Here is a 16,215-nt window from a genome sequence, read left to right as displayed (position 1 = left end):
GCAACTGTCACATTTCCAAGTGAACTTTACTTTTTATGTAAAATTGAAAGCCAGGCCAACAATCACCGGTTGTCCTCACACAATTCAAGCTGGATTTCTTGCAACCTTTTTTTTCCAGGTCTCTCTTCCCTGAAGGAATAATGTCTCTGTCCTTATGTTGTCTACCTGGAGCAATGATTGCTGTGTTTCACCTGGCTAGTCTCACTGCGATAGGCTTAAAAAATAAATGTACGCAGAGACAGACACCTTTTCCTCTCTGTTGGCTGGTGACCCACGGGGTTCTCTTTGAAGGACTGTTCCACATGCTGCTTCTTTGAGCTGAAAGCTGAGCTCACAGAAATGTTTGGATGAGGCTCTGTGGCCTGTGAGATACAGGAGCTGAAGCTCTGAAGCCACAGACTCTTTCATGGGGACTCTCTTCAGGGCAGAGCCATCGCTGGCAGTTGGTCATGAGGATGTAGACCAGATTTCCACTGAGCTGAGCATCAGGAGGAAATCATGAAGTTACCTTGGAAATGGATGAGCTATGAGCGTAGGTTGAACATAGCAAGAGTATTCACGGTCTCTGGAGTACCTGCCCTTTAAGATGTGCTGTTTCCACCGTGGGTAGTTTAAGCTCATAGTTTGGAGTGGTGGAATTTGGGAACTGGTGGGAATGAGGTGCTTTTGCCAATGTTGAACAATATGTGGTTTCACTCTTCCTGGCTGTGCTGATCTGCTCCTGGCACAGGGCTTTTCCATGGCTTCTCTACCATCACTCTGTGCAAAGAGTTGATTTGCTTGTTTTCCCAAACTCTCCAGCAAATGAGAGCTAATCATGCGGTAACATGCTCAGTTTAATTCCTTGGCTTATAAAATTCCCCCTGAAAACTCTTTCCCAGCAGGAATCGACTAAACCAGCTAATAGGGCCATCTGTGCCCTCCTAAGTGAGCGTGCCTTCACGTGCCGTGTCTTTCCAACACATACCCACGTGTTTCTTTCCTTCACGGTTGTTCCATGACTTTCTAAAAGGCTGGAGATAAGAACTGGAAGGGATACAGAGGAGATAACACCACTGATGATAAACCCGTGTTATTAGTTCCATTCCAGGAAAACACAATGAAACGTTTTTAATTTCCCTTTCTAGGAAGACTTTGATAGCCCTGTCAGAAAGAAGTTGAAAATAGCTTGAAAATAGGGTGGCATTTGCCAGTAGTATTTGACTTGGAGTTTTCAGGATAGTCCTTAGTATTGCGGGAAAATCTCTTGGGATGGGTGCATTTCTGAACTTCAGGTACTGATGCAGGGAGGTGGGGACCATTTTGGGGTGTATAAGGAGGTGGTGTAGAGCACCTGCGTCAGCTTGGGGGCTGGGACTGAGCGGGGTGACTGGAGGGTCTCGTCAGAAACCGCCCGCAAGAGAAGATCATCATGAAGCAGCTGATCCTCGCCCTGGTTTGGGAAGTTAAATGTTAGACCTAGAGCCTGGCTCTTTATTTCAGGTGCTGTTCTCATGGTTGTGTAGGAAAAGAGGAGTATTTATTTTAATGTGGATGGAAGCTGTTCACGTGTGTGCTATAACCTCTGTTTTGGAAATAAAACACTAAAACCAGCTCGTGCAGCACCAAGTAGAGGATACGTGTGCTCGTGTGCAGCTCATAAACACAGCTGCTTTGGACATACCCGTGTCATTGCAGCTCCCACCAGCAGCTTTTCTTGGTTGGAGAACCCAAGCAGAGAGCAATTGCGCTTCAGGCCAAGTGTCTATTAGCTGTTTTAGATTAATCACATAGAGCAAGACTGTTTAAATCATCAAGGGGGAGAGTGTTAACTCGGATGGGATTCAGCACCTTCAGGAGGGGTTTTAGCTGACATGGTGCTTGTGAGAGCAACAGGCTTTAATGACCAGGGGAAGCTCCTGGCAGTCCCATATTCATGTTTATTAAGTTCTGCGCTACCGTTTGTTGAGGTGAATAGCAAGAGCTTGTGTCCGGGGCAGAGGTGCAAGAACCGGGGTGGTAAATTGTCCTGGAGTTGGGACCAGTCACTTCTGTGTGGTTTTGCCATGGGTAAAGCAGAGCCTACAGCAGACTCAGAAATTCAGGGTGATGGTGATGTCTTTAAAAAGGTTTCTATCCCTGGTGGCTCTGGGAGTGGTGTCTGCAGGCAGGAGAGGTCTTCGGGTCATGGGGGAGGCTGGATCCCGCTTTCGAGCCCATTTCTAATCCTGTGAAATGCTCTGTCGAGAGCTACTGGCTTTTGGGAGATGGTGCCCACCTCTGCAGCGACTGTTGGTTTAATAGGATTTATTGGCTTGTGTTGAAAGTGCTCAAGCCCTCCGGATGGCCAGGATGCTGCTGCTCACGGCTCATCTCCTTTGCCAGTTTTGCACCACTGCAGTGTCCCTGCGAAGGTGGCAGAGTTGGCGGTGGGCTGCAAAGGGGATCGTACTCACCTGGGAGAGAGGGAGTTCCCTGGGCTGGAGCTGTTTGTGTGTGGGCTGGGCGATTGCACTGAAAGCAAAGGAGGAGAAACGCCCAGAGCTTGGCCCCGAGGAGAATCCTGCCGTGGGGCAGCATGGGGACGTGCTGCTCCACACAGGGACACGGGATCTCTGATGTTAGAAACCGTAAATCCTTGATTCCTGTTAGACTAAATGCCTCGGCAAACAAGCGCTGTCTAATTTTGGGTCAAGAAGTGCCAAAAGCAGAATGTGTTTGCGTGTGCTGTAGAGGGCACCTTATTCCTTTGTCTTTTGGCAAGGCTGACTCCCCGTGGGGACCTGCAGATAACACTCGGTATATTGACGTTTTGATAACTACTCTTTGCTTTCAGCCAGAATTTGCTTTTTATCCAATCTTAATAAGTTGATCTTTCTATCAATCCTGCTAGCAAACAAGATAATTGCTTTATTATAGTCTCAATATCCAGCAAAGGACACACACTCCCCGGTGCTCTCGAGGGAATAAAATCTGTGCAGAGCGTTGACACGGGATGAGCGCAGCGATAGCGACGCCGGGCTATCGGCGGGAGATGGAGAGCGCGATTTCCCCGCTACGGAGAGCCGGGCTGCTCGGAGCGGGGATGCAAGCTGGGCCGGAGGAGGCCTAGAAAATATTTAGGTTATAACTGAAAACATTTTGGTCCATTTGCTAGAAAACGTTTAGGTTATAACTAAAAATGTTTTGGTCTGTTTGCTAGAAAATATTTGGGTTATAACTGAAAACGTTTTGGTCTGTTCGGGTGTTGTTGGCAGTTTGGGAGGCCTGTGTTTCTGGTTCTCTGTTATTTCTCTGTTATTTCACAGAAATTCAAGGAATTTCCTGACTTTCTGGGCTGGTGCGAGGACCTGGTGGGTGGGTTAAACTCTGAGGGCTTCCTCCTCGGGTGGGTTAAACCTCCCCCGTGCAGGGAGGGACAGCACCTGCCTTTTAGCGCAGGGTGGAAAGTTGCTCCACAAAATAAAATATATTTAAAAAAAAAAAAAGGAAAATATGCGATTTCTGTCCAAAATAGTATGAAAGTAGAAGCGGGATTGAAGTGTATGATACATGGAAATGAGCTGTATGTAGAGGAGAGGATAGCGAAGGACTGGGAGGCTGATGAAGAGGTGGACAAGGACAGAGCAGAAGGCAGGACAACGCTGGAAACCACCTACAAGAAAACGAGAGAAGAAACCTCATGGGCTCACCGAGCCCCTGGGATGAGGAACAAAGCAGCCGGCTCCAGCTCTTTGCCCCATGCCCCAGAGAAGCCTCAACACCAGCAGCCATCCCTCCTCCATGGCAGAAGGTCCCCGCGGGCGGGCGGTTGGGTGGAAGAACGGCAGACAAAAGTCTGACACGTTTCCATCCTGTACCAAGGGCCGCCAGTGCCTTTGTTTTGGGAAAAGGTTTGAACAGGTTTTGACGAACACAGATAACACCTCACCACGGTGACGTTTGGGTCACTCCCCTCTGCTGTGATAAGAGCTGGCCTCTTATCGGATGGTAACACTTTGACCTTGCTATCGAAGACGTGTGTTGCTCTATTCTCACCTGAGCGCCCCGCTAAGGGCACAAACTCCTCAAAATCCTCATGGCCCAAAATACAAAGAAACCCTTGAAGCTGGGGGTGCGTGTGGTGGTAATGGAAAATGGAGGTCAGCAGATAAGGGGAGGGTCACTGCTTCTGGATATAAAACTGGAGAGTCCGGGCAGCTCAGCCCATCTGCTGAGGTCTCCAGGAGGGTGTGCGTGGACCGGTGGACAACTGCAACCATGAAGTGGCTCATCCTGGCCCTGATGTGCCTCCAGCTCTCGGAGGGACTCGTGAGGTGGGTGTCCTGCAGCAGCTGCTGCGGCAGAGCGAGCGGGGAGAGGGTGGATAGCAGAGCCCGGCTGCAGTTGTAACCTGCATGGGCTGCGCTGTGTCCCCAGGAGTGCAGACCAACCTGACCAGGAGTGACTCTGGTCTCCTGCATCTCCACAGATCATCGTGGTCTTAGTCCAGGCTGCATCCCTCGCTGGGGATGTGCGAGGCAGCCGAGCAGAGAGCTCCCGTTGGGGCGTGGTTCAAAGGAGCCCAGAGAACTAATCATCTGAAAATGCCCAAATCTCCTCCTGATTTCCTGCTGTGTTTTGTTGTTTGTTTTTTTTTCCTCCGTGCAGAATCAAACTGAAGAAAGCTGCATCTATACGGGAGAAAATGAGGGAGGCTGGAGTGCTGGATGAATTCCTGAAGAAGATTAAATATGATCCAGTTAAGAAATACCGCTTCAGTGACGACTATGTTGTGTCTGAGCCCATGACCAGCCACCTGGATGTGAGTACCCCAGGCTCCCCTCTCCCCACCTGTCTGTACACCACATTCCCCTTTCCCTCCTCCTTCCCAGCTGCCGGAGGGATCTGTTCACCCCAGAGCCTCCAGGAGTGAAGGATTGGGGTTTTTTTCCCCGCTCTTTTTTAAGCTTCTAATTTGGACTTTAGAAAACTTTTCCCCCAGCCATGAAAAGGGATGCTTTTCTGTATGTCACAAAAGACAACAAAATAGTGGTTGGACTAGATGGTCTTCAAGGTCTTTTCCAACCTAGATGATTCTGTGAAATAAATATTTAATATTACATCTTTGGGGAGAAAAAGCAGGGTGAGAGCTCAGTCCGCTCCTGCCTACTCTGTTATTTGCAAGAGTGAGCTTGGCATTCCCGCTGCCCTGCAAAGCACGGGGATGCCAGCGCAGGGCTGAGAGGCAAAAGCTTGGTGTGTCCCTGACCCTGTGGCCAACAGAGATACCCCATCTCTTGTCTGCAGTCCTCCTACTTCGGGGAGATCAGCATCGGGACCCCCCCGCAAAACTTCTTGGTGCTCTTCGACACTGGCTCCTCCAACCTGTGGGTGCCCTCCATCTACTGCCAGACGCCGGCGTGCCGTGAGTACCGCAGCCGCGTGGCCCAGAGCTCCCCCAGCAGCACAGCGTGGTCCCGTTGCGTGGGGGAAATTGCGATGTCAGACCAAAAATGACCCCGGCATGCTGCTCTGGGATAGCTGCTCCTTGGTACCAGCTTGGGAAATAGTCCCCTGGCTTTATGTGCCTGGCTAATGAAGATGGCCAGATCACTACGGCCATTGTGGGTGTCCCCAGAGTGCAGAAATCGTGGTGGTTGTGCCTGACCTTTTGTGGCCGGGCAGAGGGAAGAGCAAAGCTACGAATGGTGGAGCTGATGTCCCGCTCCCTGCCAGAGCTCGTCCGATGTAACTCGCTGCCGGCGGGAGGGCGATGGGGATTTAACTGCTGCTGGCTTTGCTCTCGCTGGGTGGCTGATGTGGTTGTGATCACAGCGGCTGGTCCCTGGAGAGGGATGCAGGCAAAACTGGGATGCAAACTGGGATGCCTTAGAGATAACCGCAAAGCAGAGGAACAGCCTGTTCCGCTCTTGAGGACTTGGTCCCTGCCGGGGAAGCTGCTTTCCCAGGCGTTATCCCAGCAGAGCGACCGACGGTGAAATCCCACCGCAGCCAGGCGAGCGCGTGCCCAGAGGCTTTGTCCTCTTCTCTCTCATGCAGTCAATCACACGATGTTTAATCCCAGCGAGTCCTCCACCTTCATCTCCAACGGCCAGACCTACACCCTCTCCTACGGCAGCGGCACGCTCACGGTGGTGCTGGGCTATGACACGCTGACGGTGAGTGCCCCCTGCACCATCCTTGTCTTCCTGGGTGCTGTGTCCCCAAGCACCAGCTGGGTGCCCCGATGGAGGGAGCCAGGGGGACAGCCTAAGGGCAGATCTCACGTCTTGTGTAGCCAAGACTTGAGCAAACCAGGGCCTGACACAGGCAGAACCAATATAAAGTGGTTATTGCCACCTTCAGTCACCCAGCTGGGTTTTTACTTTGTTTTAACCCAATTCCTGCCAATTTTCCCAGCTGTCTGGTGATGTTTTCACCAGCTATGACTTTGCAGTGTGCTCTTTGGGCTTCCAGAGCATCACTCACCCCATCCGACAGCTGCTTGGGTTTGTCTAAGCACGCAGGCTGACCTGGCATCCCCTTTCCCTCCAGATCCAGAGCATCGTGGTCACAAACCAGGAGTTTGGGCTCAGCGAGAACGAGCCAACTCAGCCTTTCTACTACGCCGATTTTGATGGGATCATGGGAATGGCCTACCCCTCGCTGGCGGTGGGAGGGACGCCCACCGCGCTGCAGGGCATGCTGCAGCAGAACCAGCTCACCGATCCCGTCTTCAGCTTCTACTTCGCTCGGTAAAAATCTGCCGGGGCTCTCCGCACATCCTATGTGCTCCGGCATCCCTCGGCCTGTCCCTGTGCAGGTTCCTTGTGAATTTGTCCCTTGCTAGCTCGTGCATATCGCACCAATTTACCAATCTCTGCTGCTATAACTCTCTGTTTTTGCAGCCAACCCACCTACGAATATGGAGGAGAGCTCATTCTCGGAGGGGTTGACTCTCAGCTCTACACTGGGGACATTGTGTGGGCACCGGTGACCCAGGAGCTTTACTGGCAGGTCGCAATTAATGAGTGAGTTGTGTTTGTACCTGATGGGCATAATCCACCCGGGCAGCTCATGTAATGAGGGTGGTACAGGTGTCCTCTAGATGAAGCTACAGCTATTGAGCAGGCGTGGACTCGAGGCAGGCATTAGGCACTGTGTTTCAGAGCATCCCGGACAGGTTTAGTTGTCAGTGGGTGCTTAAAGTGACGTCCTTCTTCCTATTCTCCTCCCAGGTTTGCTATCGGACAGACAGTGACGGGCTGGTGCAGCCAGGGCTGCCAGGCCATCGTGGACACGGGGACGTTCCTGCTGACGGTGCCCCAGGAGTACTTAGGCACCTTCCTTCAGGCCCTGGGTGCCCAGCAGACCAGCTATGGTGTAAGTGCAGAGGATGCTTTGGGGGTGCGTGTGGAGCGGCGGAGGGGGGGGCTTACAAGTGAGCCAGAAGCCGTGGGCTTGACCAGGTCCCACTAAACTCATGTGGCACCTACAGAACGTGGTACTGCAGCGTGTCAGGGAAGGGCGAGGTGATGTGGCACTGCCAGGGGGTACAGTGTATGTTGCCCCTGCATACGAGGGTATCTCTGCTCTCACAGCGGGTTCTGTTCCAGCCATAACCTCCCCTTCACCCTCTCTCCACAGTATGCAGTTGACTGCAGTGAGGTCCAGAACTTGCCCACCATCACCTTTGTCATCAACGGAGCTCAGCTCCCACTCCCCCCCTCCGCCTACATCATGAACGTATGTATTAGCTGAGCAGCTTCACCCTGCTGAGTCCTTGAGGGCCAGGAAAGGACCTGGTGCTTCTTGACAAGTAGCGCTGCTCTCCCTACCTGTGCGGGCAGATCCCCCCTGCCTGCGGTCGAGCTGGCAGCGTCCTGGTGCTTGTTTGAGGCTCTGACTCCCCGTTATTCCCCCCCTTACAGAGCAACGGCTACTGCACTGTCGGGGTTGAGGTCACCTACCTGCCTTCCCAGAACGGGCAGCCGCTCTGGATCTTGGGTGACGTCTTCCTCAAGGAGTATTACACCATCTTTGACATGGGTAACAACCGCATCGGCTTCGCCTCGTCAGCGTAGAGGAGTGAAGCAGCAAAATCCAGCCCCTCTCCTGGCTAAACACACCTTAGCCAGCATTGCTGGGGCGCTACAGAGTTCCTATGGACCTTTATGTTCCTTTATGTGCCTGCTTGTCTCCCTATTTCCCCGAGGATCTCTGTGTAAGTGCATCCTCACAGTCTCCCGTTACAAATAAACCCCAACATCACAAATTGTCTCTGACCTTCTGAGTCTGTTGAGTGCCGATTGAGTGCAGACTGATGGGTTGCGTGCCTCAGACACTCTTTCTCCAGCAAGATAAGCACCGTGATAAACTCCTAGGCAGATTTCTGCAGAGTCAGCACAGGGAAGGCAGTGGGGAAGCTGTCCCTGGGCTGCTTCAAATCTAAAGTTGATGTATTCATGTTTCTGGCAAAGGGGTATGACATGCTGTTGACTCCTGATGGCTGTGGGACTGAGTCTCAGCCTTTATCTATAGTGAATTATTGAGCTTGGGGGTGGCTCTGATGAAGGCAGCAGGCTCCAAGCTGCAGCTCAGCTCACAGCCTGATGGGTGCAGGGACAGGAGCAACCTGTCCTTCCCCATGCTGGTGCCCGGGGTAGCTCCTGCAGACGTTACAGCCTGGCTTCTGAGCCCTTGGCCATGAAATCGTCCCACAGCCCAGCCCTGTCCCCCCTGCAGGGCTTGTGCGACTAAGCGGGGGGCTACGGACTTTGTGCGTTGGAAAGCAGGCAGCTGCCCTCCCCCAAATCCCAGGGGCTGTCTCTGGGCCTGGCTGCACCCCAGGCTGGATGCCAGGTGCCTCCCAAAGGTGCTCCATCGCTCCCCTCCTCAGCTGGACAGGGGAGAGAAAATACAACAAAAGGCTCGTGGGTTGAGATAAGGACAGGGAGAGATCGCTCACCAGTTACTGTCATGGGCAAAACAGACTCGACTTGGGGAAATTAGTTTAATTTATTACCAATCAAATCAGAGAAGGGTAATGAGAAATAAAAAATAAATCTTAAAACACCTTGCTCCCACCCCTCCCTTCTTCCCAGGCTCCATTTTACTCCCAAATTTCTGTACTTTCTCCCCCTGAGTGGTGCAGGGGGACAGGGAATGGGGGTCGCAGACAGTTCATCACCCATTGTCTCTGCCGCTCCTTCCTCCTCAGGGGGAGGACTCCTCACACTCTTCCCCAGCTCCAGCGTGGGCTCCCTCCCACAGGAGACAGTCCTCCACAAACTTCTCCAACACGAGTCCTTCCCAAGAGCTTCAGCTCTTCACAAACTGCTCCAGCGTGGGTCCCCCCGGGGGTCACAAGTCCTGCCAGCAAACCCACTCCAGTGTGAGCTCCTCTCTCCACGGGGCCACAGGTTCTGCCAGGAGCCTGCTCCAGCACGGGCTCCCCACGGGGTCACAGCCTCCTTCGGGCACCCCCCTGCTCCAGCGCGGGGTCCCCCATGGGCTGCAGGTGGGTCTCTGCCCCACTGTTAACCTCCACGGGTGCAGGCACAGCTGCCTCACCATGGTCTTCCTCACGGGCAACAGGGGAATCTCTGCCCGGGCACCTGCAGCACATCCTCCCCCTCCTTCTTCACTGACCTAGGTGTCTGCAGGGTTGTTTCTCTCTCTCCTCCCTCTGGCTGCAGTTGTGCAGTTTTTTTCCTCCCTCTTCTTAAATATGTTATCACAGAGGTGCTACCACTGTCGCTGATGGGCTTGGCCTTGGCCAGCGGTGGGTCCAGACACAGGAAGCTTCTAGCAGCTTCTCACAGAAGCCACCCCTGTAGCCTCCTGTTACCAAAACCTGGCCACTCAAACCCAAAACACCCGCTTCCATCCTCCTTGTCAACAGAATGCGTGTCCTGCACCTGACTCCTGCTTTGCAGGTGAGAAGCACCATGTGCCAGGCTGCGGTGTAGGGCATCAGGACACCAAAAGGTCACTGGGGTTGGTCTTAAACACCAACCACAGCCCCGGGGCAGGAGTTCCCTGAGGGATTCCCCAAAAAGCCAGTTCTGCTCTGTGCCATCGGACACTGGTGCGTGTCTGGAAACGCTGTGCGAGTCCCTAACAGGGTGGTACAGCTTCATCCTCCTGCCGCCGCTGCTGGAGTCGCTTCAGGGAGCTGCTCACCAGCACCTACTCAGGCCAACCCAGAGTTAGCCAGCAGCAGTGGACATTGCTTTGCTTGCAGCTTGTGGTGACCTTGGAGTGACCACAGGGACACGCTGTCCTGTTTCTTGCTGCTCCTGGTACTTGCAGGGCTGAACTGATCTCTCCAACCGACCGAGGATAAAGCTGCGGGGCCGGTGGGTCCCCACGTCCGTCCCTCTCGCTGGGCATTGGGAAACCCCCCCAGAGGTGCACATGGGAAGTCACTAATCTTCCTTGCAGCTGGATAACGTTTAACAAAGTTCTGTGATTAAGTCAAAACGGGAATATGAGGCCAGATTAGGTTATCCGTGACATCCAAATGACCCCTAAATCCTGAAGCGGGGCTCTTCACTCAGGTGAAGCAACAGCCAGAGTATTGGGAATCGTGGTCGAAGGGGATGGGGAACACCTTGGCGGGGGGAGGCTCGGGTAGTACCGCTCTTTCCTGGGATCCAAACCCATTTCTTAGAAGCTCTTTATCATTGGAGCTCATTATCAGATATATTAACAGCTCTGTCATTTCACCAGAGAAAGGACACAAACTCCTCTGTGCTTTGTGTCAAAATATTGACACAGGCTGAGCGCAGCGAGACGGAGATTAGATAGGGGCGGATAGGAGGGAAGGGCACTTCTCCTCCGCTATGAAATGGGGAGGTTTCCAAGAGCTGAAGCTGCTCTGGCAGCAGCAGTGACAGGCTGACCATGTCCCTGCTGGTCTTTGCTCTTCCCTGCGCTCCCTGCAAGGATCTGTCCAAGCAAAGGCAGATCCATCAGGATGCAGTGGAGGAGGAAGGGGCACTGGGGGGTTTCCTGAGCCGTCACACGCTCAAAGCTCCGGTCCAACGCCGACAGCTCGGACGGGAGCGGCAAAGCTCTACTGGGGTCCATCCCCAGTTAGCGGGGACTGGGGAGTCTGCAAACGCCCTCCAGCAAAGGGCAGTGGGGCTGCTCCTGCCTGGCCCTGGAACACCAGCATCATAAATTTCCGTTTGCTATAAAGGGTGTGTTTTGCCTTTGTTTTCTGGAAAGAACAAGCTGGTGCTGAAGGCAAGAGAAAATAACTTCTTGATAACAAGAGAATTTTGCTTTTTATCAGATGTCACATATTTGGTCTTGGTATCAGAGGAACTGACCAACCTGTCGGGGCCCGAACAGCCGGATGAGGAAGCATAATCAGGGCAGCTGTGGTGATAAACACACCACAAGCGTTGGTGTTGGGTGGGTGCAGCGATAGAGGAAAGGGGTGTCTGGTGCAAGGGGCTGGGCACGGCTCCTGGATATATACACCCTGCCCTGGCCCAGGTGGTGCAGGAGCTGCCATGGAGACACCAGCACCCAGGACCATGTGGAGGCTGGTGCTGGCCCTGCTCTGCCTCCAGCTCGGGGAGGGGTTGGTAAGGTGAGCCCTTGGGCCGGGGTGGGTGCGAGGGTGCAGGGGCTGCCGCAGAGCGGGGCTCACCCTCAGCACATGGGGGTGCACACGTGGACGGGGCCACCCGGCCACTCAGCACCTCTCTGCTGTCTCCATCCCACGCAGGATCCCCATGAGGAAAGGCAGATCCATGCGGGAGGTGATGAGAGACAATGGGGTGCCGGAGGGTTTCCTGAAGGGCCTCAAAGGCGACCCCGGTAGGAAATACCTGCTCAGTAACGCTGTGGCTTACGAACCGCTGACGAACTACCTGAATGTGAGTATTAAAGCTTCTCCTTCCTCCTCTGAGACCTGGCTCTGGTTTTGGGCAATGCCCTCCTCCTTTCCTGGCAAGCTCTGCAGTGGGTGGCTCAGCTCCCTCCCCACTCACAGTCGAGGGGCTGTGCTGGGCATGGGCAGGAGTTTTGCTGTCTTTGTAGCCTGGCTCCGAGGGTGATGTTGGGAGACGAAGGCAGGAGGCAGCACGTCTTATCCTGAATTGATTTCCCTTCTCAGAAAAAGCAGAGTCTGATGGTTATAGGGCAGATCTACTACTCCTGGCCTTGCTGCTGACTTTGTTATGTCATAGGCAAATCATTGCCCCTTTCTGAGCTTTAGCTGCCCTAGATGCACTCAAGGACTACGAGCCCTTCCTCCAACCCCTCAGCACTTCGGGTTTCTCAGCTAGCAGAGGGCAGAGCACTGAAAACCCTCATTCAAAAAAACAGGCAGAAACAGAAATCCTCCCACACTCTTGTTCACAGTCCTTCTACTTCGGAGAAATCAGCATCGGGACCCCCCCCCAGAATTTCCTGGTGCTCTTTGACACCGGCTCTTCCAACCTGTGGGTGCCCTCCACCTACTGCCAGACTCCAGCCTGCGGTGAGCATCCCTCGGGGCACACAGCTGGGGGCTGGGGGTCCCCACGCATCGGACACCCCTTCCACGCTGGGGGCTGGAGCTTTGACAGGGAAATCAGTGAGAGCCGATGGGGTTTGGGGTTTGCTTTCTGCTCGCTGACACCGGCGGGGCTGGTTTTGGATGGGCCCTTCCCTGTGAAGCCCCTTGCTGGGGATTTCTGCCTGTGTGGGGACAGGAATGCTGAACTGAGGGCAGGATGTGACCTGGGGGCTGTGACCTTCTCTCCGTGCAGAAAATCATGCCATGTTCAACTGCAGCCTCTCGTCCACCTTCTCGGATATTGGTGTGACCTACACCCTGCGCTACGGGTTCGGTGACCTGTCGGTGGTGTTAGGGTCCGACACCGTGACGGTAAGTGACTTCTGACCCCTTGGTGTGTGGCTGCAATCAGGGTAAGAAATGGCTGTGGCTGTGATCAGTCCAATTCAGTTTAAAATTTCTGGGGTGGCTGAAAGTACCTTCTTATTTTGGATATTAGTGCCTGAATCTCTCACATAGAGTTTATGGCGGGTCAGCATAAATTTACTCGGAGACTGGGATCTGCAAACAAACTCAGTCCGAGTCCTCTGGGCTTTTCCTCACTGCCTTGAGCTAAGGGATACCTTTGGCCATAAGTCTTTGCTTTTTACACTAACGGCTGAGCTTTGTCATTACAGGACATAAGAAATGTTCTGTTGTGAGACTTGCATACAGTGAAAGTGTGATTTTAAACTAATTTAACTGAGGCAAACCGTTTCTGTGGGTACTTTTATGAAATAATAAGGGTGATGGGACAAAGACTACGAGCCAGGCTGCTCCCGACTCCATCTCCCATCTGCGACGGGGAAGAGCTCAGCACCTCGCAGTGCAGATTTACCTTCCTGGCCACCCCTGCCTCTTCTCAGAAACTCCCTGGTGGCACATTGCTGCCAAGGGGGATGTCCAAAGCACCGACATCTCCCAGCACCTTTCCTCTCCCTCTAGATCCAGAACATTGTCGTCAAGAACCAGGAGTTCGGCCTGAGCCTGGATGAGCCCAGCAACCCCTTTTACTACCTGGACTTCGATGGGATTTTGGGCATGGCTTACCCAGGCGTGGGCATCAGCGGTTACAACACGCTGATACAGAACATGATGCAGCAGAGCCAGCTCACCGAACCCATCTTCAGCTTCTATTACTCACGGTGAGACCTCTGAGAGAGGGTCTCCGTCTTGCATAGACACAGCCTGGATCCATCTTTTTCTTCGTTCACTCTCCATCCACACATTCTCCCCACGCACCTGTATATTACCTCGCTTTCTACTGAGCCTCCTGCCTGATTTGGGGTTTAATTTTGTGTCTTTCCAGCAACCCGACATATAATTACGGCGGAGAAGTCATCCTCGGAGGGGTTGACCCCCAGCTCTACACCGGGGAGGTTTTATGGACTCCTGTGGTCCAGGAATTTTACTGGAAGATTGGTATCGAGGAGTAAGTGCTGCACTGTGGCTTGGAGTGGGTCTTGAGGGGGAGAAGCCTTTTTTGATGCCTTTTCTGCTGCTCTCTCCAGGTTCTCCATCGGGCCGTCAGCCACCGGCTGGTGCAGCCAAGGCTGTCACGGCATCGTGGACACCGGGACGTTCCTGCTGACCATCCCAGGACAATTCATGTCAGCCTTCCTGCAGCAGCTGGGTGCAGAGGAGAATGACGATGGGGTAGGTGGGGAGGATGCCCTGCACACACGAGGGGCTGATGCCGTGGGACAAGGACACATCTGGGTGGTAATGCTGAGTACAGAGGGCTCCTGGCATCTCTGGAGCAAAACACCTCACCTAAAACAACACCGCAGTGGTGTATCCCCCCCTTGCAGTGGTGTAAACCAAAAATAATTCTTCCAAACATGATAAACCCGGGTCAGGGCAGCCCTGCCACAGCCAGAGCTGTGCTGACCCTTAGGGAGCATGGCCAGGGTTACAGCCAGAGGAAGGACGGTGCCCAGACCCGTGGTCCTGACCCCTCTGCCCCTCTTTGCTTCTTTTGCAGTACGTCGTTGACTGCAGCAGCGTCCCGAGCATGCCCACCCTCTACTTCGCCATCAGCGGAGCCCAGTTATCGCTGCCTCCCTCTGTCTATGTCTTAAATGTAGGTGTAATTTTATCATCCCCAGCTCGCATTTGCCATCATGGGGCAGTTTTACCCAGGAGAAAGTCAGAGTTTCTTTTCAAACACAGAGGTTTCCAGCAGCCTTAGTGCTGTATTTCCCAGCACCTGATTCCCCAGTGCTTTTCCTGCATGTGGCTGTAAGGAGGGTCTAATCCTGCTCCCAGACAAAGCAGCCATGAAGTCATGGGCAGCACCAATCCCCCGTGCTCCTCGCTGGTGCTGAAGTTTGCTCCTTTTCCCCCAACAGAACGACGGCGTCTGCAGCGTTGGAGTCGAGAGCACATACGTGTCCTCTACCAACGGCCAGCCGCTCTGGATCCTCGGCAACATCTTCCTCCGGCAGTATTACTCCATCTTTGACATTGCCAACAACAGAGTTGGCTTTGCCTTGTCAGCCTAGGGATGCTGAGCAGCGCCCGTGGGACAATTTGTCCCTGCAACACCTTATCTTCCCTTGGACCCGTGTACGGCGATGAGAAGTCTCTGAATCTCCTGTAGTGAATAAAGGGCTGCAAATCTGACTGCCTCGTGTCTCCTGTGGCCGTGGCTGAGCGGGATCTGGCACAGCTCTTCCTAATAAAACAAGTCCAAGTTCATGCTCAAGGTTTCCAGGCACTGCCTGGGCTTTCAGATGTGCCCAGAGCCTCTGAATTTGCAGCAATGACAAATTTGGTGTCGCCTTTTTTTGATTGGGACCCGGATCCCTGCTGGGGCTGGCTGGGAAACCGGGATGACCGGGAGAAATTCAGGCTGCACCGTGCGCTCAGCTGCAGTGTGGGGACCCCAGGGCTGAGCCAATGAGGTCGCTGGAGGCTTCAGAAACCAGTTTGGAGCAGGATGTGCAGAGACAAGGAGCTGCGTGTGAACAGCTCTTGGTTCATTAGGTTTGCGGGAATTGCCCACACGTATTTGCAAATGAATTAGGGATTAAAAAGTGTCATGCAAGGACACTCAGGCTGAGGAAAACGCCCTGGTTTTGTTCTCCAGGGGTAAAGTTCTTCATTGCTGCAGCCTCGAAGGATGGGAGATGAGAGGGAAGGGGGTGGCATGCCTGGGACATGGATGTGACCAAAGCTTGGGGTGTCGGGATTCCCCCCTCACCAAGAGCAGCTGCTGGATGTGGTGTCAGACAGATCGGGCCCGTGCCGGGTGCCCAGAGCAGACCCAAGAGGTTGGTCCTCGATGTGCAGCACAGGGCAATGCACGGGAGATGCAGCGCCGAAGGGCCCCATTGCCCGTTGTCTGACACCCATCTCCCGGTCAGATGACAGTCACCCCGCCGGGGCATGTGACCGCCCGTTAAATCTGCTGTTTCCAGCCCAATCTGTCACGGTGGGTCCCACAGAACGGGGAGCTCCCAGCCACGGAGAGGGAAATGCCATCCTGCCGCCACGGGCAGCCCGGTGGCAGGGTGACACTGTGCCCTAGGGACGCGGGCTGGGCAGGGTCCCCACCGCTCGCTGTCACCCCCAGTCCCTGGGGAGTTTATCTCGCACTAAAAACACCGCAGGTCCTGCACGGCTTCCCCTGGGGTCCCGTCTGGAGGGGGCCGAGCACCCTCGTGCCTCGAGCGGGCACACGCTGGTGCTGCTCC

At 53.9% G+C, this 16,215-nt stretch overlaps 1 protein-coding gene across 1 annotated transcript; it reads left to right on the top strand.

Moving 5' to 3' along the window:
• Positions 1 to 219: 219 nt before the first annotated feature.
• Positions 220 to 15,021, top strand: PGC (progastricsin). Its single transcript, XM_074850314.1, has 23 exons — positions 220 to 4,295; positions 4,630 to 4,783; positions 5,269 to 5,386; positions 6,022 to 6,140; positions 6,517 to 6,716; positions 6,870 to 6,992; positions 7,200 to 7,344; positions 7,609 to 7,707; positions 7,893 to 8,041; positions 8,503 to 8,623; positions 8,685 to 8,740; positions 9,866 to 9,899; positions 10,088 to 10,171; positions 10,912 to 11,033; positions 11,396 to 11,566; positions 11,705 to 11,855; positions 12,343 to 12,460; positions 12,732 to 12,850; positions 13,463 to 13,662; positions 13,827 to 13,949; positions 14,029 to 14,173; positions 14,502 to 14,600; positions 14,869 to 15,021. The coding sequence occupies exons 1-23, from the start codon at positions 4,240 to 4,242 to the stop codon at positions 15,019 to 15,021; spliced, it is 2,859 nt and encodes a 952-aa protein (XP_074706415.1). The 5' UTR covers positions 220 to 4,239.
• Positions 15,022 to 16,215: the final 1,194 nt, after the last annotated feature.

Source organism: Strix aluco, chromosome 25 (assembly GCF_031877795.1).
Source record: "Strix aluco isolate bStrAlu1 chromosome 25, bStrAlu1.hap1, whole genome shotgun sequence".
NCBI classification, from domain to species: domain Eukaryota; kingdom Metazoa; phylum Chordata; class Aves; order Strigiformes; family Strigidae; genus Strix; species Strix aluco.
This window is presented reverse-complemented; position numbering and strand designations above follow the sequence as displayed.

Bases quoted from the DNA above. Each gene is read 5' to 3' on its own strand.
- PGC (XM_074850314.1), top strand. From the start codon at position 4,240: ATGAAGTGGCTCATCCTGGCCCTGATGTGCCTCCAGCTCTCGGAGGGA. The intron at 4,784-5,268 runs GTGAGTACCCCA...TCTTGTCTGCAG, and splicing joins CCATGACCAGCCACCTGGAT to TCCTCCTACTTCGGGGAGAT. The intron at 8,624-8,684 runs GTAGCTCCTGCA...ATCGTCCCACAG, and splicing joins TCCCCATGCTGGTGCCCGGG to CCCAGCCCTGTCCCCCCTGC.